The sequence below is a fragment of the Tachypleus tridentatus genome, chromosome 6 (assembly GCF_004210375.1).
Source record: "Tachypleus tridentatus isolate NWPU-2018 chromosome 6, ASM421037v1, whole genome shotgun sequence".
NCBI lineage: Eukaryota > Metazoa > Arthropoda > Merostomata > Xiphosura > Limulidae > Tachypleus > Tachypleus tridentatus.
The window spans coordinates 116,103,542-116,125,397 of record NC_134830.1 but is presented as its reverse complement, the minus strand read 5'-3'; the positions used below and the strand labels follow the sequence as shown (position 1 = coordinate 116,125,397).

Below are 21,856 nucleotides of genomic sequence, written 5' to 3'. Positions count from 1 at the left end.
GTACTTACTGAAGAGCCAGAAAGCTAGTATATTTAACTGACATGCAGTATCGGAAACTCGATCTATTTCTGTATCCATTATTATCATTAACATTTGATCTTTTGCCAAGGAATGGAACTTGTTGCAGTTTCTAAACTACTGACATTTAGATGCATTAAGATTCTGAATTGTAGTCTTCCGCATTACTCTGTGTGCTCACGAAATGATGTCTGACATTTCGACATTGGGCCTTTTTTTCACATAGAGGCGCACAAAAAGCACATAATCTTGAACTAATACAACAGATGGAAGGCAAATAAACAATGCAATCTCCAATTTTACAAATAATTTGTTTCATTGGATTTATTGTGAATTTCCCGCAAAGCTACTATAGGGCAATCTTATACAGGGTGGCCCGTAAGTCTCTACCTATACATATATCTGTGTATCCAGTGTAACTGTGTGCTGTCCCCATAACAATATTATGCACAACACGTTCTTCAAGTGTAAATGGGCTTACATCGGCCATATTTCTCTGAAAGAAAAGAAACAAATTTATAATACATGCGTAATTGAATATGACATAACAACATATGGATGGGTAGGAACTTACGGGCCACCCTGTAGTTAGACGTTCCTAATTTAGCAGTCATAGATATAGAGAGAAAGTAACCAGCCAATACCACCAGCCATAAATTGGGGACTGCTCTTTTATCAATAAACAATGAGGTGGACCTTCACATTAAGATACTTCCCACGGTTGAAAGGTGAACACATTCAGTGATGAGAAGAATTAATAATAAGCAGGTTTAAGTACAGTGTTGTGTTATATTGTTTATAAGCAATTTAATTATTTTGTTATGTTATATTGGCTTTAATAATAAACAGTTTAAGTGTAGTGTTATATTATATTATTGACTTTAATAATAAGCAGGTTAAGTACAGTGTTGTGTTATATTGTTGGCTTTAATAATAAGCAGGTTAAATATAGTGTTAATATCTTTTTTATTTTATTATGTTTATAAGTTACACCAACAAATTTCGTAACTGTTTAAGACGGTGGTACATGTTTTCAACAAATCGTAGAATGTTCTAGTTTTGGTTTCCACTGAATGGTTCAACGTGAATAAGTTCATTATTATTTCAATGTAAGATCTGTTGTTTTTGTTGTAGATTATATGTCTATAAAGAAAAAACAGCTGATTCATAGCCATTATGTTAGTCGTAAACTAAAGAACTGTTTGATGTTGGTTTCTTTCTTTTGTTATATTATGTATTACATGATTTTTTTTTTTAAATCAGTAGTAGATAACATCAAAATGTAAATTGAAAATTCTACAAAATTCGAATTCCTCTACGTCATCAGAAATAAGGATCGTTACGTTAATTAAATGATTTTTCAGGAGTTGTATTCACTTGGAGTAACTAACTAATATGATATTATTTTAACCCACATGAATATTGATGTAATTATACAGTGTTACGGATGTGTTTTGAAACGTGTATATATTTTAAGCTCAAAAATAAAAGAAAAAGTAAGATTTTTAAATAAAAAATTTCGCAAACAGCTTTCAATTTGTTTTCTTAAATAATAATATTTACGTTTTATTGGTAGATTATACAACTGTGCCAGAAAATGTATTTTGAGTTTAAATGTGTGATGCCTTGTTTGATATTTGCTGGTGTTCGTCATAAGTTATAACAATTTTTTTCATTGACATTTAAGACTTAAAATTTATCATAAAATTATTCCAAACGATCTTTTTTTTTTAATCTAGATATTTTCTGTATTACGTTCGCTGGAGATTCCAACAGAAGATGGTTTGGGGAATTAACAAACAGAAAAGGTTCTTTGTCCTGTTGAATTGGGGCTCTTTAGTGCTCTTTGTTGTCATATTATATTCATCCTATGAAACGATATTACGGAAATCAAGAAGTGTCACAATGGGAACAAGGGTTAAAACCGTTAACTTTAACAACGAGTTTATTTCCACTTCTTCAGCATGGAAGGACACCTGGAAGCAAGTGACCAATAACATTTACGTTTATTCAGCGTTTTGGGACGACAGGAATAATTCTTTGAAAAACTTTATTCGAATTATAGCTGTTGGACCCCGGCTTGAAGATGAGCAGAGAAACGTTATCTGCAGCATTTACGACCAAAGCTCCGAAACGTTAATCGACTTAGCTATTACTTATGAAATAATTCGGGATAACCACTCTAAAAATTATTCCGCTATGTATTTTTTCTGTCCCTTCTCATCAGGGGAACCCACCCCACGAGAAGTGGTTCTTCGCCAAGCTTCAACCCCACTGGAATTAGTGAAACTTCCGATTCATCGAAGAGAAAGCCAAAATTCCACCAAAAGTCAAGACAAACTCGCAGTATGTGTCCGCCCTCTCTTTGGACCCTTTAAAAATTCCTTTGCTTTGGCCGAATTTGTAGCATTTTACCAAATTTTGGGTGTCAGCCACTTTACGTTCTATAATTATAAAACAACAAAGCAGGTGAAGGATTTTTTATTTTCTCTACAGAACCAAGGATTACCTGTTGAACTTCTTCATTGGAACTTGCCCAGAACTGTGGCTCAGAAAACCTGGGCATATGGTCAAATGGCTAGCACTGAAGACTGTATTTATAGACACATGTTTCTAAGTAAATACGTGGCTTTAGTTGACATTGATGAGTATATTGTTCCACGGAATCACCAAACGATTCTAGAAATGATAAAGTCTTTTAAAAACACCACCTGGGGTAGTTTAGTGTTTCATAATTCGTTTTTTTGTACAAAACACCCAGTGAAAGTTAAATATTCGAAACAAAATTTGCCTTTCACAACACTGAGATATTTGACACGTGTGAAGCACGTGTCGAGGGCTTACTTTAGATCCAAGCCCATGGTTCAACCAACTAGAGTTGTCACTGGTGGTATTCATTTTGTTTGGCAACATTTTGCAAATTGGCAACCATTCGTAGTGCCACCTAGTGAATGTTTGCTGCATCATTACCGATCTGGTATCTGTTCTGAAGCTTCTTATAAGAGCGGAGTGGAAGATAAAACAATCTTGAAGTTTAAAGATAAATTATTGAAAGCTAACGCAATAAAGATGTGGATGACTATAAACAAAAGAAACATGTTTCCCTAACGAACGCTGAAGTTAAGATGTCTTATTTCACAGCAACACTGCCATTTGTTTAATTATTAATCGAAATTGTATACAGGTTAACAACGTAACACATATATTGAGCTGAAAAATGAGTTAAGTCACTTGTTTTCAGGCTCATAAACAGTCTTCCGTAAAAGCTCATAGACAACCAGGAGAACAGATGTCGATATGACTTTAACCATACAATTTCATCAGATAATTATTGCAATGACATAGCTATCGTTTAAAAGTCAGCTTTCAATTGCCAATTTCATTAGTTAGTAATTGAGGGCCCGGCATGGCCAAGTGCGTTAAGGCGTTCGACTCGTAATCCGAGGGTCGCGGGTTCGAATCCCGTCGCACCAATCATGCTCGCCCTTTCAGCCGTGGGGGGGTTATAATGTTACGGCCAATCCCACTATTCGTTGGTAAAAGAGTAGCCCAAGAGTTGGCGGTGGGTGGTGATGACTAGCTGCCTTCCCTCTAGTCTTACACTGCTAAATTAGGGACGGCTAGCGCAGATAGCCGTAGAGTAGCTTTGCCGAAATTCAAAACAAACAAATAATTGATGATACAGCTGTAACCCAGTGGCTGAGTTTACTGACTCGCAAAATAAAACACAATAACATATTATATGCTTGCGTGTGGAACACAAGTTTGTCTCTATTTTTATGTTAGATGAGAATGAACTGATTTGATAATCAGGAACTTAAAACATATTTTGAAATGCAGCTCAACCAAATATCAAATCTTTTACAGAAATGTTTTACTTTTAGGTGTACCGGTCATTATTTTAAATTCAATAAATATATAATTTAACTTATGCTCATTGTTTCTATCTCCATTCGATGTGTTCAAGTTTTCAGTAGACATGAGTTGTTTTAAGTAAATGTTCAAGATGAAGACGATATGTTTAAGTTATTTCTACTAGAATAAAACTTGTAAAGATAACACAATTTGTTTACTACTTAGAAGAAATAAATATTTACAAACTGCTTTAACCATGCCAAAAGATTTGAGCTATTTCCTTTCGGTTAAAATATATAGCAATTTCATGTAAAAATGGATACATCATTATTAATGTAGTTGTACACTGCAACAAAAAATAATTTAGTTCAATCCATTTGCAAAACAATAATTAATAATGAAAGACTAAGTTTACACCTGCATGTTTCATATACGACATGTGCGATAATTATCTACTTTAACTGATCTTCACAAACATCCAACAAACCATGAATCCTGTGTAACTTCACACCTCTAAGTAGCACGTTCGAGAGAGATCTCACAAACACAGTTACAGGTGTACCGGTATGGTTGGTGTGGAAGTTTGCTTGAAGTTACATGAGGGCTATCTGCACTAGCCATCTCTAATTTAGATGGGAAGCAGCTAGCCATCATTACCCACCACCAACTTTTGGGCTACTCTTTTACCAACGAATAGTGGGATTGACCATCACATTATAATGACCCCATGGCTGAAACGGCGAGCATGTTTGGTATTCTGTAGTGGGTAAACTGTTATAAATATAGCACAAGCAGGAACCTCGCAAGAGTTTCGGAAAATAATAAAGGCAAATAAAGAAAGACAGAAAAAAACTAACAAAGGGAAAAAATTAAACTAAGAAATACCATATATGAGTAGGAGGAATGAAAATAAATACTAATATAATTAATTATTGGAATCCATTAATAATTATGGAATTAGTACTTATTTACAAACTCTGAAAACATTAGTCTGATGGCATGAGATGAAAAGAAAGACGGCAAATCAGTGGAAGACCATAAAAAGCGTAAAAAAATACCCAGCGGAAAAGCTTTTATACCTAATACGTTAGCAGAAGTAGCAGTTAACAATTACAAGTAATGTTGTAATTTCAGTTCTTGTCTCCCACATGCAGTATTTGAATCTGAGGCAGCTTGCATAGGCCTAGCATGGCCAGGTGGTTAAGGCACTTGACTCATAATCTGAGGGTCGTGGGTTCGAATCCCTGTCATACCGAACATGTTATACCTTTCAGCCATGGTGATGTTATAATGTGATGGTCAATCCCACTATTTCTTTGTAAAACACTGTTCCAAGAGTTGGTAGTGATGACTAGCTGCTTTCCCTCTAGTCTTACACTGCAAAATTAGGGACGGCTAGTGTAGATAGCCCTCATGTAGCTTTGCGTGAAATTCAAAACAAACAAAACAACTCGCATGTCAAGACAGTCCACAACCAAATAAATCAAAGAGTGACCTACTTTTTTTGCTTGCAACTCATAGTGCCACATCTTACCTTTCTCAAGAACAAGGGTTTTTGGGTCTTACCGTAAAGTCAATGGTTTGGTATCAATTCTCTACCTTTTCCACAGCTGATGTAAGATTAATAGGACTATAATTAGTGGGACAAATTTTATCACCTCCCTTGAAAGCAGGAGTTACAACAGTTAACTTCTAATCCTCTGGTACCTGTCCACTATTCAAAGACCGACAAAAAACACTAGTAAGTAGCTCACATACCCAATCCTTTACCTCATTCAAAACACTTGGGATAATATTATCTGATATGGGTTCCTTGTCATTTTTTAAACTTCTCAATTTGTTCTTAAACACCTCAGAATTAATGCAGTAATTTTGTTTAATCTTGCTTCCAGCTATCAAGTCTTTAAGATGTGGAATACCATTTAATTATTTGTCAGTAAAAACAGGAGAAAAGCAAGGTTTAATAAATCAGCCATCTCTTTAGTATCAGATTATTACCATCCCTTATTTTATCATCCCAACATTTTGTTTACCTTTAATGTACTTAAAGAAATCCTTTCTGTTAATTTTTACATTTTCAGCCAACTTTTTCTCATACATCTTTTTTGATGTCCTAATTCCCTGTTTCACTAACTGTCTTGATATTATATAATCTTCTAAGTCTCCTATCATAGCAATTTAAATTTCTTAAATTTCTGATGTTTGTCTTTAATTTTATCTCTTAAACTCTTTGTAAGCCAACCTACTTTTTCTTTTTTTCACTTGCAGCTATTCTTTTGTTTCTGAATATTTAAAAGTTCTATTCCTATAAAAATCCCTTCAAAATTTGATTTTTTGTAAATCTGTAACCAAAATATCATTATTCCTCATCTCCATATACTTCAAAATATTTTTTCTTTAAATGCCTTTATCAAACCTCAATACTTAACTCCTTTAACCTACCTTTCCCTACATCATTAACCCCTACACATACTACAAAAACTACATTTCTGCTAACCCCCTTTAGTATATCTCCTCCTCTGTCAGTCATATCCTTAACCAATGCCCCTGGGTAGCATAATTTTATTGTGTTTTTTTTCATATTTACCCCACAGACTATCCTGTCTGCATGCCTTGTCAAGGAATCACCTATGTCTATAACCCTTTTGTTTTCCTTCTTTACTATAATTTCTCACCTGCAGAAGCCAAGGACTGAATTTTGTTATCCAACACATTATTAATTCAATAGTGAAATCAACTTTTCGTGCAACTTGCATACAAATGAAAATGTGGAGAATGTTCAGCAACAGAATACAGGCTCGAACTTTAGGCCTTCAGTTCTATAAAAAAGTCAAATAAATAAAAATTCAATTTAAAAGTTGTTATAAAGCATTATACATTTGCTATGAACATATAATGTTTTTTGTGTGTAATAAGGCTTGGATTTACAATTTTTTCACCTACGTTCTCTAGACAGGACTTTTTTACAGAAAATTTCTAGGGCTGTTGAAATACAGAACTAAAGATAAGTAATCAGATTAGGATAAAATCATAATAGCACACTAGAACACAAGCCTACATTATTTACTAACATTCTATTAATCTATTCAACGTTTTAAAGCTAAATAAACCTACTTGAATGCTAAAAATCAGATTTTGCAAATGCTTATCGTGAGAATTGATATAATTACATGTAGAAGTGAAAGAGGAAATGATGGTGAGGTTGTACATAAATGCATAAACTTATGTAAAATGTTTATATTTAGTCACCTTGAAGTTATAAAATAAAAAATAATGATGAAAATAGAGCCATCTTTGTTCTGTATATCTTTAAAACAAATATTTAATTTTTGATGACAAGAAACTCATTGAAACAAAAATGTTATCTCAGTATGGCTGGTACGAGTATTAACACTTTTATTGATAAGAGGAGAACAACATTTCGACCTTAACCTAGAGATAGCCTTGGAAGTTCAAAATGTTGTCCTCTCCTTATCAATAAAAGTGTTAACACAAATACTAGCCATTCTGAGATACACAAATATTTAATTTGTTCAATTCATCAATAACCTGACAGACAACAGGAAAAAGATTTGGTAATTGGAATATTTATTTGGTTCACTACAAAATAATTAAAAGCAAAAAACAAACTATAAGAATAAAATGTCAAAATATTTGTTTAAATATCTTTTGGTATATCACAATGAGATATATCCTCATCAGCTACATGTCCCATAAATTCTATTATATTACCTATTATTATTTTTTAAAATTTACACCACTAGATAGAGCAATATTTATACATCAGTGTTTATGCACACTCAAACTAAAAAGTTTGTACTAATGGCTAGTCTCTTGTAACATGGGGTGGATTTACCAAGTTATTTTTTTAGGGAACAACTACTAAGCATAGTTTTAACATAAGCTGAGTAATGTTACCAGTGTCTCAGGCTATTAAAGGAAAGAAATGTCTTCATTATGTAAAGTTAATACCTTAAAATTAAACCAAGTAAAAACAAGATGTAGCTAATTAAAAATGATGAAAAATGATGATTTTTGAGACAATGAAATATAAAACTTTAATGGCTTAAGTAAGAGTAAAATCTTTATATTTCACTGTCGTAGAAATAGACATTTTCTCCCTTTTACTTAACTATATACTATAATACAAGTTACTTAAAATGAAATCAAAGATTTTGTGCCATACTATAAATTTATTTCAGTAAAATACATGCCACAATATTTTACTTTTTTTCACACTATGTTCTGCATGCCAAGTCAAGTCACCTCACACTGTATTCTACATGCCCACGCCAAGTCAAATAGCGTCATGCTGTATTCTACATGTCCATGCCAAGTCAAATCACTTCATGCTGTATTTTACACACTCACATCAAGTTAAATCATTTCATGCTGTATCCTACCAACAAAAATTTTAAATCATGACACATTATGTCTCTCCATTATACAACTAATATTATATGTCACACCAAACCTTACTAAACTAAGATGGTGTTTTAGAACAGCAATGTTGAAAAAGTATCCCCCTTGAGCTAGTGGTGAGTTTACAGACCTTGAACACTGAAACCTGGGGTTAGTTTCAAGGTAATAAACAGAGTGCATGAGGAGCTCTGCACTGATTAAATACAAAATAACATAAGTTATTTTACAGAAATCCTTTTACAGGATAGTAAAATTCTTGCAGCCATTACTATCAGAAGCCAAACAATAATGCCACACTTATTTAAAAGGCATTAATTTAGTACATTAGGCCTTAGGACTAAATCATTATTGACAAGAGAGATTTCCTCAGTATTGGAGGTTAGATTAAACTATGAACAATAAATGATAGTAGATCAGTCTCCTGGTGTTCAAAGTAATTTATTTCCATAAAAATAAAGAGATGTTTTACACAATATATGTGGTAATTTACGTAGAAAGGTCCTGGAGCAGTGGGACACATGCCAAATAGTTACTGGTCCCCAAATCCACTTCCATATTACTTTAGGAATTCATGTAGCCTTTGAACAACTAAGACATTCTTTATTATATTTAAAAATTGTACTTTGAAATTTTAAAACTAATACAACACAATAAAACAAAAAACTAAAATATAACACCAAATAATATAAAATAAAACTCAAACACTATTATCAATGATATATATATATATATATATAGTGGAAAAATAGTCAAACTAGTTTATCTTAATAGGAACCAACTACACGTACTGCAGGTGTAGAGTAATACTGGGAAATGTATTGTTCGTTTCAAAACATATCTAGACTTACTGTATACCAATGAATTCTTTTTTTTTTTGATGATTCATTAACCATTACACCAACAAGAGTCAGGCTTTAGATGAAGACAAAAGGTAGGAGACTTTTGAAACGTTGTGCTCTACACTCATGTTTCTACAACAGGCAGTTGCCATTCATTCGACTACATTTTGTAATTTAATATCTGATGCCACAAGGCCATTTTTGCTTGCATCATTTTACAAAATGAGAAACACTACTGTACATAAAGTAAGTGCTGCTATAAATAATACAATTTTATTATAAGCTTTATTAATGCTTTTAAAGTTGTCATTTATTTTTTAAAAATGACAAAAACATAGAAAAAATGTTGGAATCAGCTATTCAAAAAACAAATATTTGAAATGGAAAACATGTATCTGAAAATATGAGCCATAGTATAACTAGAGTCTTAGTCATTTAAATTCTGGAGCCTGGTAAGTAAGTATGAGCAAACATGAGTTGGAAAGTTCAACTTTTCTTTTCAAGAGAATAAGCCCAAAGTCTGAGAATAATTTATTTCTGGGGTACATCATTAACTTCTATTACAGCATTTCCACAGTATCATTATTAATATAACACAGCTGAGATGATAACAGCAAGTCATAGCATATGTTATGCTGTATGTAACTATCTGCGACTTTCTTGTTATAACTACGAATCTTTTACACAAGGGATCAACAGCTTTCAGCTGGACTGTGGCAATAAAATTTGTGTTTTTTGTCACTTTTTTTTTAACTGTGAAAGTGAAAGGATATTGTTTCATTAATGACAGTACCCTTTAAAATAAGATGAATAGTAAACAGATAGAGAAAACAAGGCTAAATAATTATTAAATTAAGAAGAGAGGAATAATTTAAAATCAGCTACAGAGGTTGTCATCAATGTACGTCAATATACCAGTACATCTGTAACTATAAATGTTTTGCTAATGGGCTCCTGTTCCTAGCACTGCCATCTGGTGTGTATTTAAAATAACCATTTCTCTTCCAGCAGTAGAATACAACTTTCCACACCAGGTAAGAATGAAACTCTTACTTTTTGCTTAAGGGAACATCATTGATGAAAATATTGAAAATTATAAGACACCAAAAAAATTATTTATTTTAAAACTATACTGAGGAAGTAACCCTACTTGTTTCCATATAAAACACAGTTCAAGCTAAAGAGAGTCCAACACTAACTTAAAGGAAAAGTACCATTTTTAGAGAAAGTGCATGTTTTGGAATTTGTTTGTATGCTCTTTCTAACGTTTTGTAGCTAGCAGAACCAAACTAAGCAAGAGTACTCTGGGTGGCCTGAATGTAGCCTGAGATATAGTGTTTTGGCCCTCCTTGGGATCTTTCATTTCTGAAAATGTGTTTATGTATCTACACTCACAAGGTAACAAGAGCCTATGTAATACATGCTCAATATCACATGGATATGTACTAAAATAATTTGTTTTTCGGGTACAGATCCCCCCTTGAGGCTGTTATAAAAGTAATTAGAGGTAGTGGACGAGCTTGACCTGACCAGTACAATGGACTTCTGTGAATCATGAAGAAAATCCCTTGAACCCTTTAGTGAACTGCAGGTATTTCATGTCAGTTACAACAGCATTCTTATAATGCTGACTAACTACAATAAATCACTTCAACCATACAATGTGGAACAACAAGAGGTGGGGTAGCTGCCTCAAGGTCATTTAGGGCTCCACATCATTGGTATTTTAAATTTGAAATATTGAAGGGAAAATATTCCAAAACATAAAAATAAAATTCTGAGCCAAGAACCTCCAAGACCTAGTTATGCTATTGTTCATACATGAGGTTCATCTATACTAAAAAAAAATGTTGTGTAACAAAAATATTTACTCAAAACATTTATCATGGATTATAAAAAATCCTTCATGGTTTAAATTAAATGATAAAATTTGTTTAAAGAAACACAAAAGACTATAGTTTAAACTATGAATATTGTAGAAATCACTTCTGTTGTTTTTACCTATTAAAATTATGTCAGTTTATATGCTTAAAAAAGCACTCAACATTTGACTCCACAACATTACTACACTGATAGGAGGTCATTCTTCTGTCAAGATTCCTCATCTTCCTTCACTGTTTGACTACATTTTCGAATGTTACTAAGAGAAAACTTCCATTGAAGGAACTTCTTGTTTGTTCTTCCTATAAATTGAAACAAACAAAAATCTTGTTTTTCTCTTTGGTTTCCCATCTAACAAAAGATAAACAGCTGTAATTATGTGATACTGTTTGGATGAGAGAAACCAGAAGTGCTCGAACTATTATTAGTTATCAAATAGAACTATATAAATACAATGGAAGAAGTGTAAATTACATTTTAACTCATATTTATAAATACACTGTAAATTTAACCACCTCACTGATAAGTTAATAATCAATGAAAATTAACATTTGGCAATAAAGAACATTACAAGAAAACTAAATATCAACTGTATCTAGGTTAAAGCTGATGATATTTGCCACAAGGAAAACCAGTATAATTATATCTCAACACACATGTATCTTTGTGAAATTAATGTAATCAATTAAATCTCATCCTGAATTAACCCCTTACTTTTGAAGCCTAGAAGATTTTTATGATTGTGCAGTTTTGAATTACCAATTGAACTTACCAATTTATATGCTATTACATGACTACACATGTACAGCAGCACGTGTCAGTAACACTTAAAATTTCAACTAGAAGCTGTACCAGCTCTTGTGAGATATTTCTATTTAGATTTTTCCAACCATAAAAAAGAATTTTAGAAACACTGTAAATAAAAGTAGTCCTGAAAATAAGAAAATGAAAAGGTAATATGTCACTGCTTGACAAACATTGCTTTGAAATTTAAAATACCCAAAAATGGCTTTAACTGTTGGTAAACTGAGGGAGAAGAACATGTAAATGATGTTCTTATGGAAACTACATCATACAGTCAAAATCACAGAACATCATACAAAACACACAGATATATGTATAATATTTTGAATGCTGAATAAATGCAAAAGTCAAGCAATTTGTTTCAAAAAATAAACAATGTTGCCAGAACAGAAAACTGGTGGTTAAAGAGTTAGAAGTCATGTTTATTACATAGCTGTACTTTATTGTAAATAACTAAAAATTAATTTACTTATGATCCAAACAAGGACACTTCCAAATCTTCTGGTCTCTACCAAACTTTTCACCTTCCTCCAATGTGTGGGGCAAGTCCTTATGTAAAGTTTCGGGTAAGAACAAAGACAACACTGTGACAATCAGCATCATAATGCCTGATACAAGGAGAGGAAGAGCTGGATTTTGTAAGGCCTAAAAGAGAAGTATGGAGGATACATATAGTATTATTTAATATGTCATCTAATTTAATTAACTGATTCAATTAATTTTTCCAAAGTTGCTTTTTTTTTTGTTATGCATCCACACTTGTGGGACGTTTCATAACTACAAGCAGATTTATTTAAAACCTTAAAAATGTTTTACCATTTCTCCTTCATTATAAATGAAGTATCAGTAATAACACAAATAAATAAGCATTCCTATACAAACCTGGCAAACCATTATGGAATCTTTAGTCAGTTTGAAATGCCACTGGACTAAAGTAAATTAGGGGTACATCTTTAAATGAATATAGATAGTTATAAACAGAATTTGAATCAATTAAAGTTTCTGATAACTGAAAAAATTATCCAGAAGTTATGACGTCAGATCAAGCAGCATTGAAATGTCAACTCTCTCTCACAGAACTAAGCAGACTACTGGTTGGTTAGAGTGCTCAACTTACAATCTGTGGGTGACAGGTTCAAATCACACTGGACACACTTGCCTTTTCAGCCATAAGAGTGTTATAATGTGATGGTCAATTCCATTACTCCTTGGTACAAGGGTAGCCCAATAGTTAATAGCAGGTGACATTAACAAGCTGCCTTCCCTCTATTCTTTCACTGCTAAATTAGGGACAGCTAAGTGCAGATATCCCTCATATAGCTTTGCGTGATATTCAAACCAATTATTACTTCTATTCACACAGACTGAAAGAAGAAAGTTAAAGGACAGATAAGGTTTTAATTCAACATAACAGGATATGTTGTCAGGGACTGCAGCCAAGATACCTTTAAGAAAGAAACTTTTATTCAGTTATAACTACTATATGTGACATTCATTTAGCTAGGGCTAAAGTCACTACACAGTTGGTACAGTTAATATTATATGGTTGATATCAATGAAAGTATAAAAAAGAACAAATGAAACTAATGTAATTATTGTTTGTTTTAGAGTAATAATTATAAATTAAACAACTGCACAGTCACCTTTGCCCCACCCTATACAACTAATCTTGAATTGAATAAAAAGTATATTAAACTGTAATAAAGAATGAATTAAATATCAACATTCTAATAAAAAACTTTTTGTTATAATATTTTACCATTAATAATCAAATTATCGACAACTAGAAAAACAAACGGATCTGAGAAATTATCTTTCTATTTGCAATGAGAGTATATTTTTTATTCAAATTATATTTGTAATGAAATTGTATTATCAGAAAGAAGTCTTGAAAAAAATGTCATATAATGCAAAAGATAATTTACCAAGTAAACAATTGTAGGACTTAGATAAAGACCCAAAGTTCCCATAACTCGAAGAACAGCCAGGCCTCGTCCTCGGAGAGAAGTGGGGTAGATTTCTGCTGAATACTGCATTATGATGTTGTATTCTGTAGTTATAGTTACACGCATAATGAGGGCTAGGGCAAGGAATGATCCTGGGAACCTTTTAGAAGAGCAATAAAATCCCCTTATTAATTATCCATTTGCTATTGGTTTTACATGATTTACATCCATATTCTGAATACATACACTAATTCAGGAGCTAATTCTTAATGCAGGAAATTTTTAGAGTTGTGACAAATACACAATACTGTTTAGGCACTCAAATACTAGAAATATTAAAAAGATATGCTTTCTTATGTGAGCATCTTTAATATCATTTGTTATAAACAGCTAAAAATGATTTTGAATTTTATTACTCAGGATTGTTAGTAATTTCTATATGCATTATAAATGTGCATTATCACATAATCTAAGTTATAGGATGGATAAGCTTTTAATTCAACATAATAGGAGACGTTACCAGGAGCTGCAGACAATATGTCTTTGAGAAAGAAACTTCACAATTGTAATTGTGGAGATTTGTGGGTTAAGATTATGCTTCACAATAGTAATGGTGGAGATTTGTGGGTTAAGTTTACACTTCACAACAGCAATGGTGAAAGTTTGGTGGTTGACATTACACTTCACAACAGTTATGGTGGAAGCTTGTGGGTTACATATGCTTCACAACCATAATGAGAGATAAATGTGGGTTAACATGATGGCTCATGGTGGTATTGGTGGAAGTCTGTTGTGAGTATGTGCTAGCTGAAATGAGAAAAGCAAATTTTTACTGAAGTTTTGATTAGTGTTTCAAGCATTATGGATAACACACACAAAAAAAAATCTACAATACCTCACTGAAATACAATTAAACTGTGTATTTCTTTACCATGTATGAAACTTTTGGGGTTAAAATGTATTATTATGTTTCCTACAGTGCTTCTGTTTGCATATAGATAACTGTACATGGGAGTTGAAAATAAACCCGATAAAGAGGTTCTTAAAATATAAACACTTTCTCCATTTCTTTTTGTGTGAAAACAGTATTTTCTAATCTTTGCAAATGTTTAACTTACCTAATAAGAGATACAATGCAATTTTGACCAATGGAATAACTGTACCATCTTATTAAGTTAAGTTGGAAAACTCAAAATTTTCCACAAATTATGATCAGTCATAGTTTAAAATTGTTGAGTGAGCTGAATGCACAATTAGAAGAGTAATTAAACAAATATATATTAAATCAACTAAAATTTCTAATATTATACTGACAGACCATTACTGACTCTGGTAAAAATTGTTCCTGTGGGAATAGATTTTGATTTGAAGTTATGTATAACAAAAATGTACACAAAGGATCTTTTGATACAAATAAAAAAGTCTGAAGTTATTAAGTACAGTTCAACAGAACATCCTGAAAAGGAAAATATTATGAATATAAGACTTGAACAAAAACTAAGGAACCCTAGATAAACATAAAACAATGACAAGAAATTTGAAAAGAAAGAGCCTAAAGACAATAAAAATAATTTTATTATATATGATGTATTCTTTGAGTGTTTGACACAAGGTGTGTATACCAAAACATACTGTCTGTCTATTTCATAGGTGAAAATTAAGGAGATATATGAAGTTTCAAAGTTAAAGTAATTCACAAACTTAAGAAAGGTAAATAAAGAATGGATATTTAAACTTGGATGTGTTGCTTCAAACTTTTGTTGTTTTTTTACAAAGACTTAAGAGACAATATTCTATGATTATTAATAATTTTATCAAATATATCTTAATTTTGCAGTGTATATTTGTGTCAAATTTTGAATAAATGATGCAGATAACATAACAATCCTACGATGTGAAGATATGTGCTTCTGACAACAACAACAAAATGACATATTTATTAAATGTCCATGGGTTCTACATAATGCAACTCAGAGATAGGGTAAATATGTGTGTACATTTATTATATACATAAACAAATGTATGTCAGTTTCAGGCTTTGCATTCTATTAATTTTGAAGGTCACTGAAACTTAAGTACAAAACGTTATAAAATACCTAATTTGTTTATACTTAAGCACAAGACTACAGAATGACTTATGTGTACTGTGCCTCATCAGAGTTTAACGTTATGAGCTTTCAGACTTACTGCTGGTCCACTAGAATTAAATATGTAGTAAAACGTTTATGAAAGCTTTAACTTAATTTCTAGAAATTAAGGCCAAAGCTTATCGTAAGTTCAATTCTCTTCAATCAGAAATAATATCTCCAACCAACACAGAATTTGTATCACAATATTAACCGATATTAAGTACTATGAATAACTAAAGTGAATTTTAATGTTTACTCTTATTACACTTTTAATTGTATCCCATGTAAGTATATTGTTGAACTAAGTTTATACATAGTAGGAGTAGAACCCTTCAGACATCAAAACATGGAAACACGTGGTTGAAATTATATTTAATTTTGACATTATACTTATCCACCTAGCTGCAGAAACCTCAAATTATGTTCTATGCATGTGTTACCCTAACTTCCAGATTTTATTTTCAAAATAATAATTTATTTTCCTGTTACAAAATAATCATTTCAATAATTCTTCATGCTCTCTTTAGATAAATAAAATAACATTAAATAAACAGGCCAGGCCCTAGAAGGGCATCTTTACATTCTGAAAAGTGTTTTGAGTACATAGTCAATGGTATAGTTCCCAAGTGGCTCAGCAGAAAGGCTGAGAACTTATAATAAGAAAATGTGGTTTCAGTAACAACAACCATACAAGCACAGATAAAACTATGAGATTCATTTTCTCAATTTATGCCTGTAAAAGCACTTACAAAAAAAGAAAACTTTACATGTTTATTGTTTTTGTGGACAAGTGTTTGTTGTGAAAATTTTGTCTACATAATTATTTTAAAATAGTTAGAGGTAAATGGCTAATTGACTTGCCTATAATTAACATTTAACTACCATTAATTACATTTACTTACTTTCAGGCATACCCATGATGAGTAGTCCAAATAGTCCAGCTAAAGCCGTTGCTAGAATCATAGGCCAACGACGTCCCAAAAAGTCAAGACCAAACAATATCAACAACATTGCAGGTACTTCAACAAGAGCACCATATGTAAAAGAATCATAAATATCAGTTCCTAAATTGGAAGTGTTTTGAGTATTTGTGTGATAGCAGCAGTAGGTGACAAACCTGAGCAAAAAAGAAAAAGCTTAAACTTCATACATATCTTCTTAAAGAACAAAGAAAACCTTTATTAAACAATGAAGCAAAGAGCAATTTACCTTGAATCATATCAATTCATAATAAAACATTTAAATAAATTTGTAACATCAGATTGTCAACCATTTTTGTAAAGCATACAAATTTACATGTAGAATGTTCATGTCTACAAAGTTCTGTGTGACATACAGTAGTGTGTAAAAGTTTTTGGACAAAGGCAAAAATTAGATTTCATGCTACTTTCAAAAGGACAATGAAAGGTAATTCACAGGAGAAATATCAAAGTGTTTTATCTTTGTATTTAGTACAAAAAAACTCAGTGTAAGTGCTCAGGCTCAGCAAACAGTTAGCATTTTATAAGTCCACCTTTTGCTTTAATAAATGCAGACAGTCTTTCAGGTGTTGTTGCAACATATTTAATTTGGAATTTTACTCCATATGTTTCTAGTACACCCCCATAAAGTTTCTTAGGAAGTAACGTTCAACTTGCTAAGTTTTTCATCTGTTTAATCCCAAATCTTCTCAGTTTGGTAAAAATCAGGGCTCTGTGAGGGCCATTGGATCACTTGAATAACTCCAACAGCTTCTTTTCTAATTAAGTAATTTCTGAGTAGTTTGGGTGAGTGTTTGAGATCATTATGTTCTTGGAAGTAGAACTTGTTACCAATAACACACAAACCACTGAGTATGCCATGATGGATCAGTATCTAATGGTACTTCTGCTGGTCCATTATTCCAATTATTTTGGAAACATTTCTGTTTCCAAACAGAAAAACACTCCCAAATCATCACACTGCCTCCCTCATGCTTTCTGGTAGGTTTATGCACTGAGGTGTCTTTCACCTTTTATGTTTCCCAAGATAGGTACAATTTACACTTTCAACAAAGTATTTGAAACTTGAACTCATCCATCCAATGACAGCCTTTTACAATCATCAACAGTTCAGTTTTTGTATTTAAAAATTTCAGTCTCTTAACAATATTTTGAAATCAAAGTAAAGGTTTCTTAACTGATACATAACCGAATGTTCCATTCTCATTCAGTTTTTTTGATACTGGAGATCTGAACACTTTTCTGTCATTTGGTACATAGTCAGTTATCTCATGTTTGAGATCAGTTACAATCTCACTTCTGTTTTCAAGGCTGCATAAATAAAGATACTTAACATTAGTATCACTGAGTTTAGGTGTTCTGCCTCTTCCTTTTCTAATTTCAAATTTATCTGTCTCAGTCTCATGACCCAGGGTATAGTTGACAGTGTTTGGGGAGCATTTCAAATCTGTAACAATTTGTCAGAGTCCAATCAGCATCAAATAAAGCTTTTATGCAAACTCTCTGCTTTACTGGCAATTCTCTACACTTTTAGGGCCGTTGAATAACAACAAAACATATTATATGGTGTTAAAAACTTTTTGTTAGAGTTGATTTGTGGAGTGCAATTAAATTGATTTCTTCTAGCATACACTGGTACTGTGTTAGTAGCTCCTTGCTAGCTTCATTCTATATTGTTAAGACACTGTACTGGGTACCATGACATTTATTTCAGACCATAAATTTGATCAGTGTGTTCATTCAAGCAGAACCCTTATGACATGTCCTTGATACAAGTATATGGGAATTCTAAATAATGATAGCTATTCTCACCCTGACTCATTCAATCAGTGAAGCATTACAATAGTGTTGAAATTTACATTCTGTAATGGTATAGAAGAATTAACAACAGAAAATGGAAAGAATGACAAAATATTCTCTTGTCCTAACACTTTTGCACAGTACTGTACACATGTATCAAATACATTAAAATAGTAGATTTCTTTAAGTCCTTAAAAATGCATATGCACTTCATTTATTTTTAGCTGTCACAAATTATTACCAATATTTACCATGCTACTGCCATAATGAATGAGTGTTTTCGAAGACGTGGAGTACGAAATAGGTCTAATATCGTGAGATGTCTTTCATCCATATCAATGTCACCATCCTTATCTTCCTGCACAAAATTAATGAACAATAATCAAGTTTTCTAAATAAGTACAATGTGCAGTCTCTCTTAAAACACTGTTATAAGTATAACAAAAAAAACCACAGTGTATAAACATATTCATTAATTTTGTGTGTTTTTCAAAATTCAAAATTCTCTGAGAAAATTCAAAAGATAAGTGACAAAAGGAAGTCAGCAGACCATGTATACTTCTTAACACATAATCTTAACCACAATAATTATTCATATGTTTATTCTATAACAACCTAATACTAACAGCAAGTCTAAACTGGTAAAATTCTGACATCAAAAGTGCTAGAAAATTTACAACTTTAAAATAAAAACTTTGGTCTTTTTGTTTAGTTTCTCTGTCATTTCTGGGTTTCAAAAAATATCCAGTTTGTTAATTTCAGACAATCATATGCAAGAATTATTAATAATACCAAAAATTTTTTGTAACTGATTTAATTAAAATTAACTTTTGAACAGAGCAAGCTACATATTTATAGAAAAACTAAAACAACTTAGAAATAAATAATATACTAATTTAAGTTGTTACATTTTTACTTATGAAGTTGGAATGCACTTTTCATCTATTGAGTACTGTAACTGTTAAGAATATTTGCAGAATTATGAAAAACATATGGATTTTGAAATGTTCTTGAACCACAATAAATTAAATCTCTAAAAGTTTCTTTCAGATGAGCATCTTGAAATTACACCTTCTGTATCATTCTGTTTTAACAGTACAGGTTTATACCCCAGGTGATCTAGTTATAATGAGTGCTCATTAACTACATTGAACATTGTTTTCCTACTGTTTCCCATTATTCAAAACAATGCCTAATACATTGTAGTTCATAAATTTTTCCCAATAAGTATTAACAAGTTAAGAACTAAAATATTTAGGTCAGATGAAATGATACAGAATTTCCATTGGAAATATGTTTCCACACAACTGAACTTTTACTGTTTCAAATTCAAAGTATACATACTGTATAGCTTTAAATTTCAAAAGAGGTGATTATATGAGTACATAGTAATATCTAAAAGCCAGTTAAATGAATATCCATAGTATCAGTCTATTGGACCATTCACATACTTTAACTATAATCCTAAATTTACTACATTTATCTGCACAAAATGTGGCAAGCCTTTAATAAAACATACAAGTCAGTCGTACACGTAAAGTAGATTAGTTACGAAAATATCTCTGCTCAAGATATATCTGTAAATTGATGATATCAGTCTGACTCAAGACTCTGAGAATTTGGAGTGCAAGGTGAAACTCATGTGAAGAAAAACACTTTTGTTTATTGTACAGTTTGAATATTGCATTTTTATAACCTCAAGAACCTCTTAAAATGTATGTCTACCATTTTTTTTATACCTGGTATTCTCTTTCTGCTACATTTGTCATTACGTCACCATGGTGAGGTAAAAAAATTATCAAATTTTGGCATTAAATATATAATACCATGTTGAATGAACTCAGTAAAAGGTTGTAGCATATGCACTTTGACTTCACCTTTGTGTAGATTGAGTGTGAAAAGAAGTTACAAATGTGCTGGAACTAATTTCTTCGACATCAAGACTTCTGATGGTTTGTTCTATTTATTGGGATTTTTCAGTAACTGCTACATACAATACTGTTTTATCACCGTTCAAATCCCCACCACCTATCATGGTGGCCCTTTCATCCATGGGAGCATTTTAATGTGATAACCAATCACAGTATTCATTGGTAAAAGAGTAACCCAAATATTGATGGTAGGTTTTTATGACTAGCTGCCTTCCTTCCAGTTTATTCCTGCTAACTTAGGGCTAGCTAGGGCAGATATACTTTGTGTAACATTTCACAAAATTAAATCCAAGCTAAACCAAGCTTTTCTTAATAACACCACATACATTTTTCAAAAAACATTAAACTTCAACCACTCCACAGGAGGAAGCTTGAAATACATTATACTTTTATCAACACAACTAAAACGTATTTGATAAAATGCATTACAGAAATAAATAAATAATTTTACTTTCCATATTCAGTTGATTATTTGTACTTGCTCGCACATTTCACTTTTTCATTTCCAACAAAAATACAAAATAATAATTATGTTTGAAATCTAAAATTACAAAAAAACTGAATTCAATCCTTAGAAGAATTTATCTATAAATCTTAATCCATGTCACAGTTTCATGTACAGTATATGAAAGTTTAATGATATGTGAAAGTTAGAGATGAGAGTATATATTGTACATAATTTTGTATAGCAATCGATTATTCAATTACCTGGAACATCCTGATAAATAAGCTTCTTACTGTATTGATTGCCAATTAGTTTCAATAACTTACGTGTAAATCTTGGGAAATGTTATCTGTGAAGTGATTTCCGTTCACTTTTGCAACAGTTTTTAACATATGAACAGCATCTTCTTTCCTGCCACGAGTCAATAACCAACTTGCTGATTCGGGGATCCATCTGAGAATTAGCATTAATAATTGTTTTAATTATTTTCAGTTCAAAGACCCTTGATCATTAAATACATGCACTGACAGTTCCACCTGACTGACAACTGTGTCAGTAATGTTTGTTTATATTAAAAAAACAGAAAAAAAACTAGTGATATTATTTGTGAATGACAGGTAAATACAGCATTACCTCAATAAAAACTGCATATGCTAGAACTTGTGACCCTTAAATATGTGGGTTGCTTAACAATTAATCAAATTTTGGCTCACATTGAATGAGGGTTATTGTCCTTCTTTTAGAAAATGATAAAAATAAATTTTGGAATGCACCCTAATAAGGGTAAAGGAACTTAAAAATCCATG

At 31.8% G+C, this 21,856-nt stretch overlaps 3 protein-coding genes across 6 annotated transcripts in view; 2 read left to right on the top strand and 1 right to left on the bottom strand.

The window, feature by feature from the left end:
- The window catches only part of LOC143251695 (protocadherin-15-like), a 38,541-nt gene extending 36,601 nt beyond the window's left edge, over positions 1 to 1,940 (top strand). Inside the window, exon 16 of the mRNA XM_076502944.1 lies at positions 1,758 to 1,940. The gene's annotated coding sequence lies outside the window, so the exon portion shown is untranslated. The remainder of the gene's footprint in view (positions 1 to 1,757) is intronic.
- Positions 1,924 to 3,126, top strand: LOC143251694 (beta-1,4-galactosyltransferase galt-1-like). Its single transcript, XM_076502942.1, has one exon. It carries the CDS (start codon positions 1,924 to 1,926, stop codon positions 3,124 to 3,126), a length of 1,203 nt encoding a protein of 400 aa, XP_076359057.1.
- A 4,313-nt stretch (positions 3,127 to 7,439) lies between these two features.
- LOC143253380 (carcinine transporter-like) overlaps positions 7,440 to 21,856 on the bottom strand; it is a 37,890-nt gene continuing 23,473 nt past the window's right edge. For 3 of the 4 annotated variants that reach the window (XM_076507152.1, XM_076507151.1, XM_076507153.1), the window contains 4 exons: positions 21,377 to 21,503; positions 18,926 to 19,032; positions 16,797 to 17,011; positions 13,828 to 14,572 (listed from right to left, as the gene is read on the bottom strand). In XM_076507152.1, the coding sequence (XP_076363267.1) occupies positions 14,478 to 14,572; positions 16,797 to 17,011; positions 18,926 to 19,032; positions 21,377 to 21,503 (544 nt within the window). In that variant the 3' untranslated portion in view covers positions 13,828 to 14,477. Of the gene's footprint in view, positions 11,367 to 12,288; positions 12,465 to 13,744; positions 14,573 to 16,792; positions 17,012 to 18,925; positions 19,033 to 21,376; positions 21,504 to 21,856 lie in introns of those variants that run through there. The other variant, XM_076507154.1, reaches the window with a different exon arrangement.

What these genes read in the sequence shown, in the direction of transcription:
- LOC143251694 (XM_076502942.1), top strand. Translation starts at nt 1,924, where the DNA reads ATGGGAACAAGGGTTAAAACCGTTAACTTTAACAACGAGTTTATTTCC.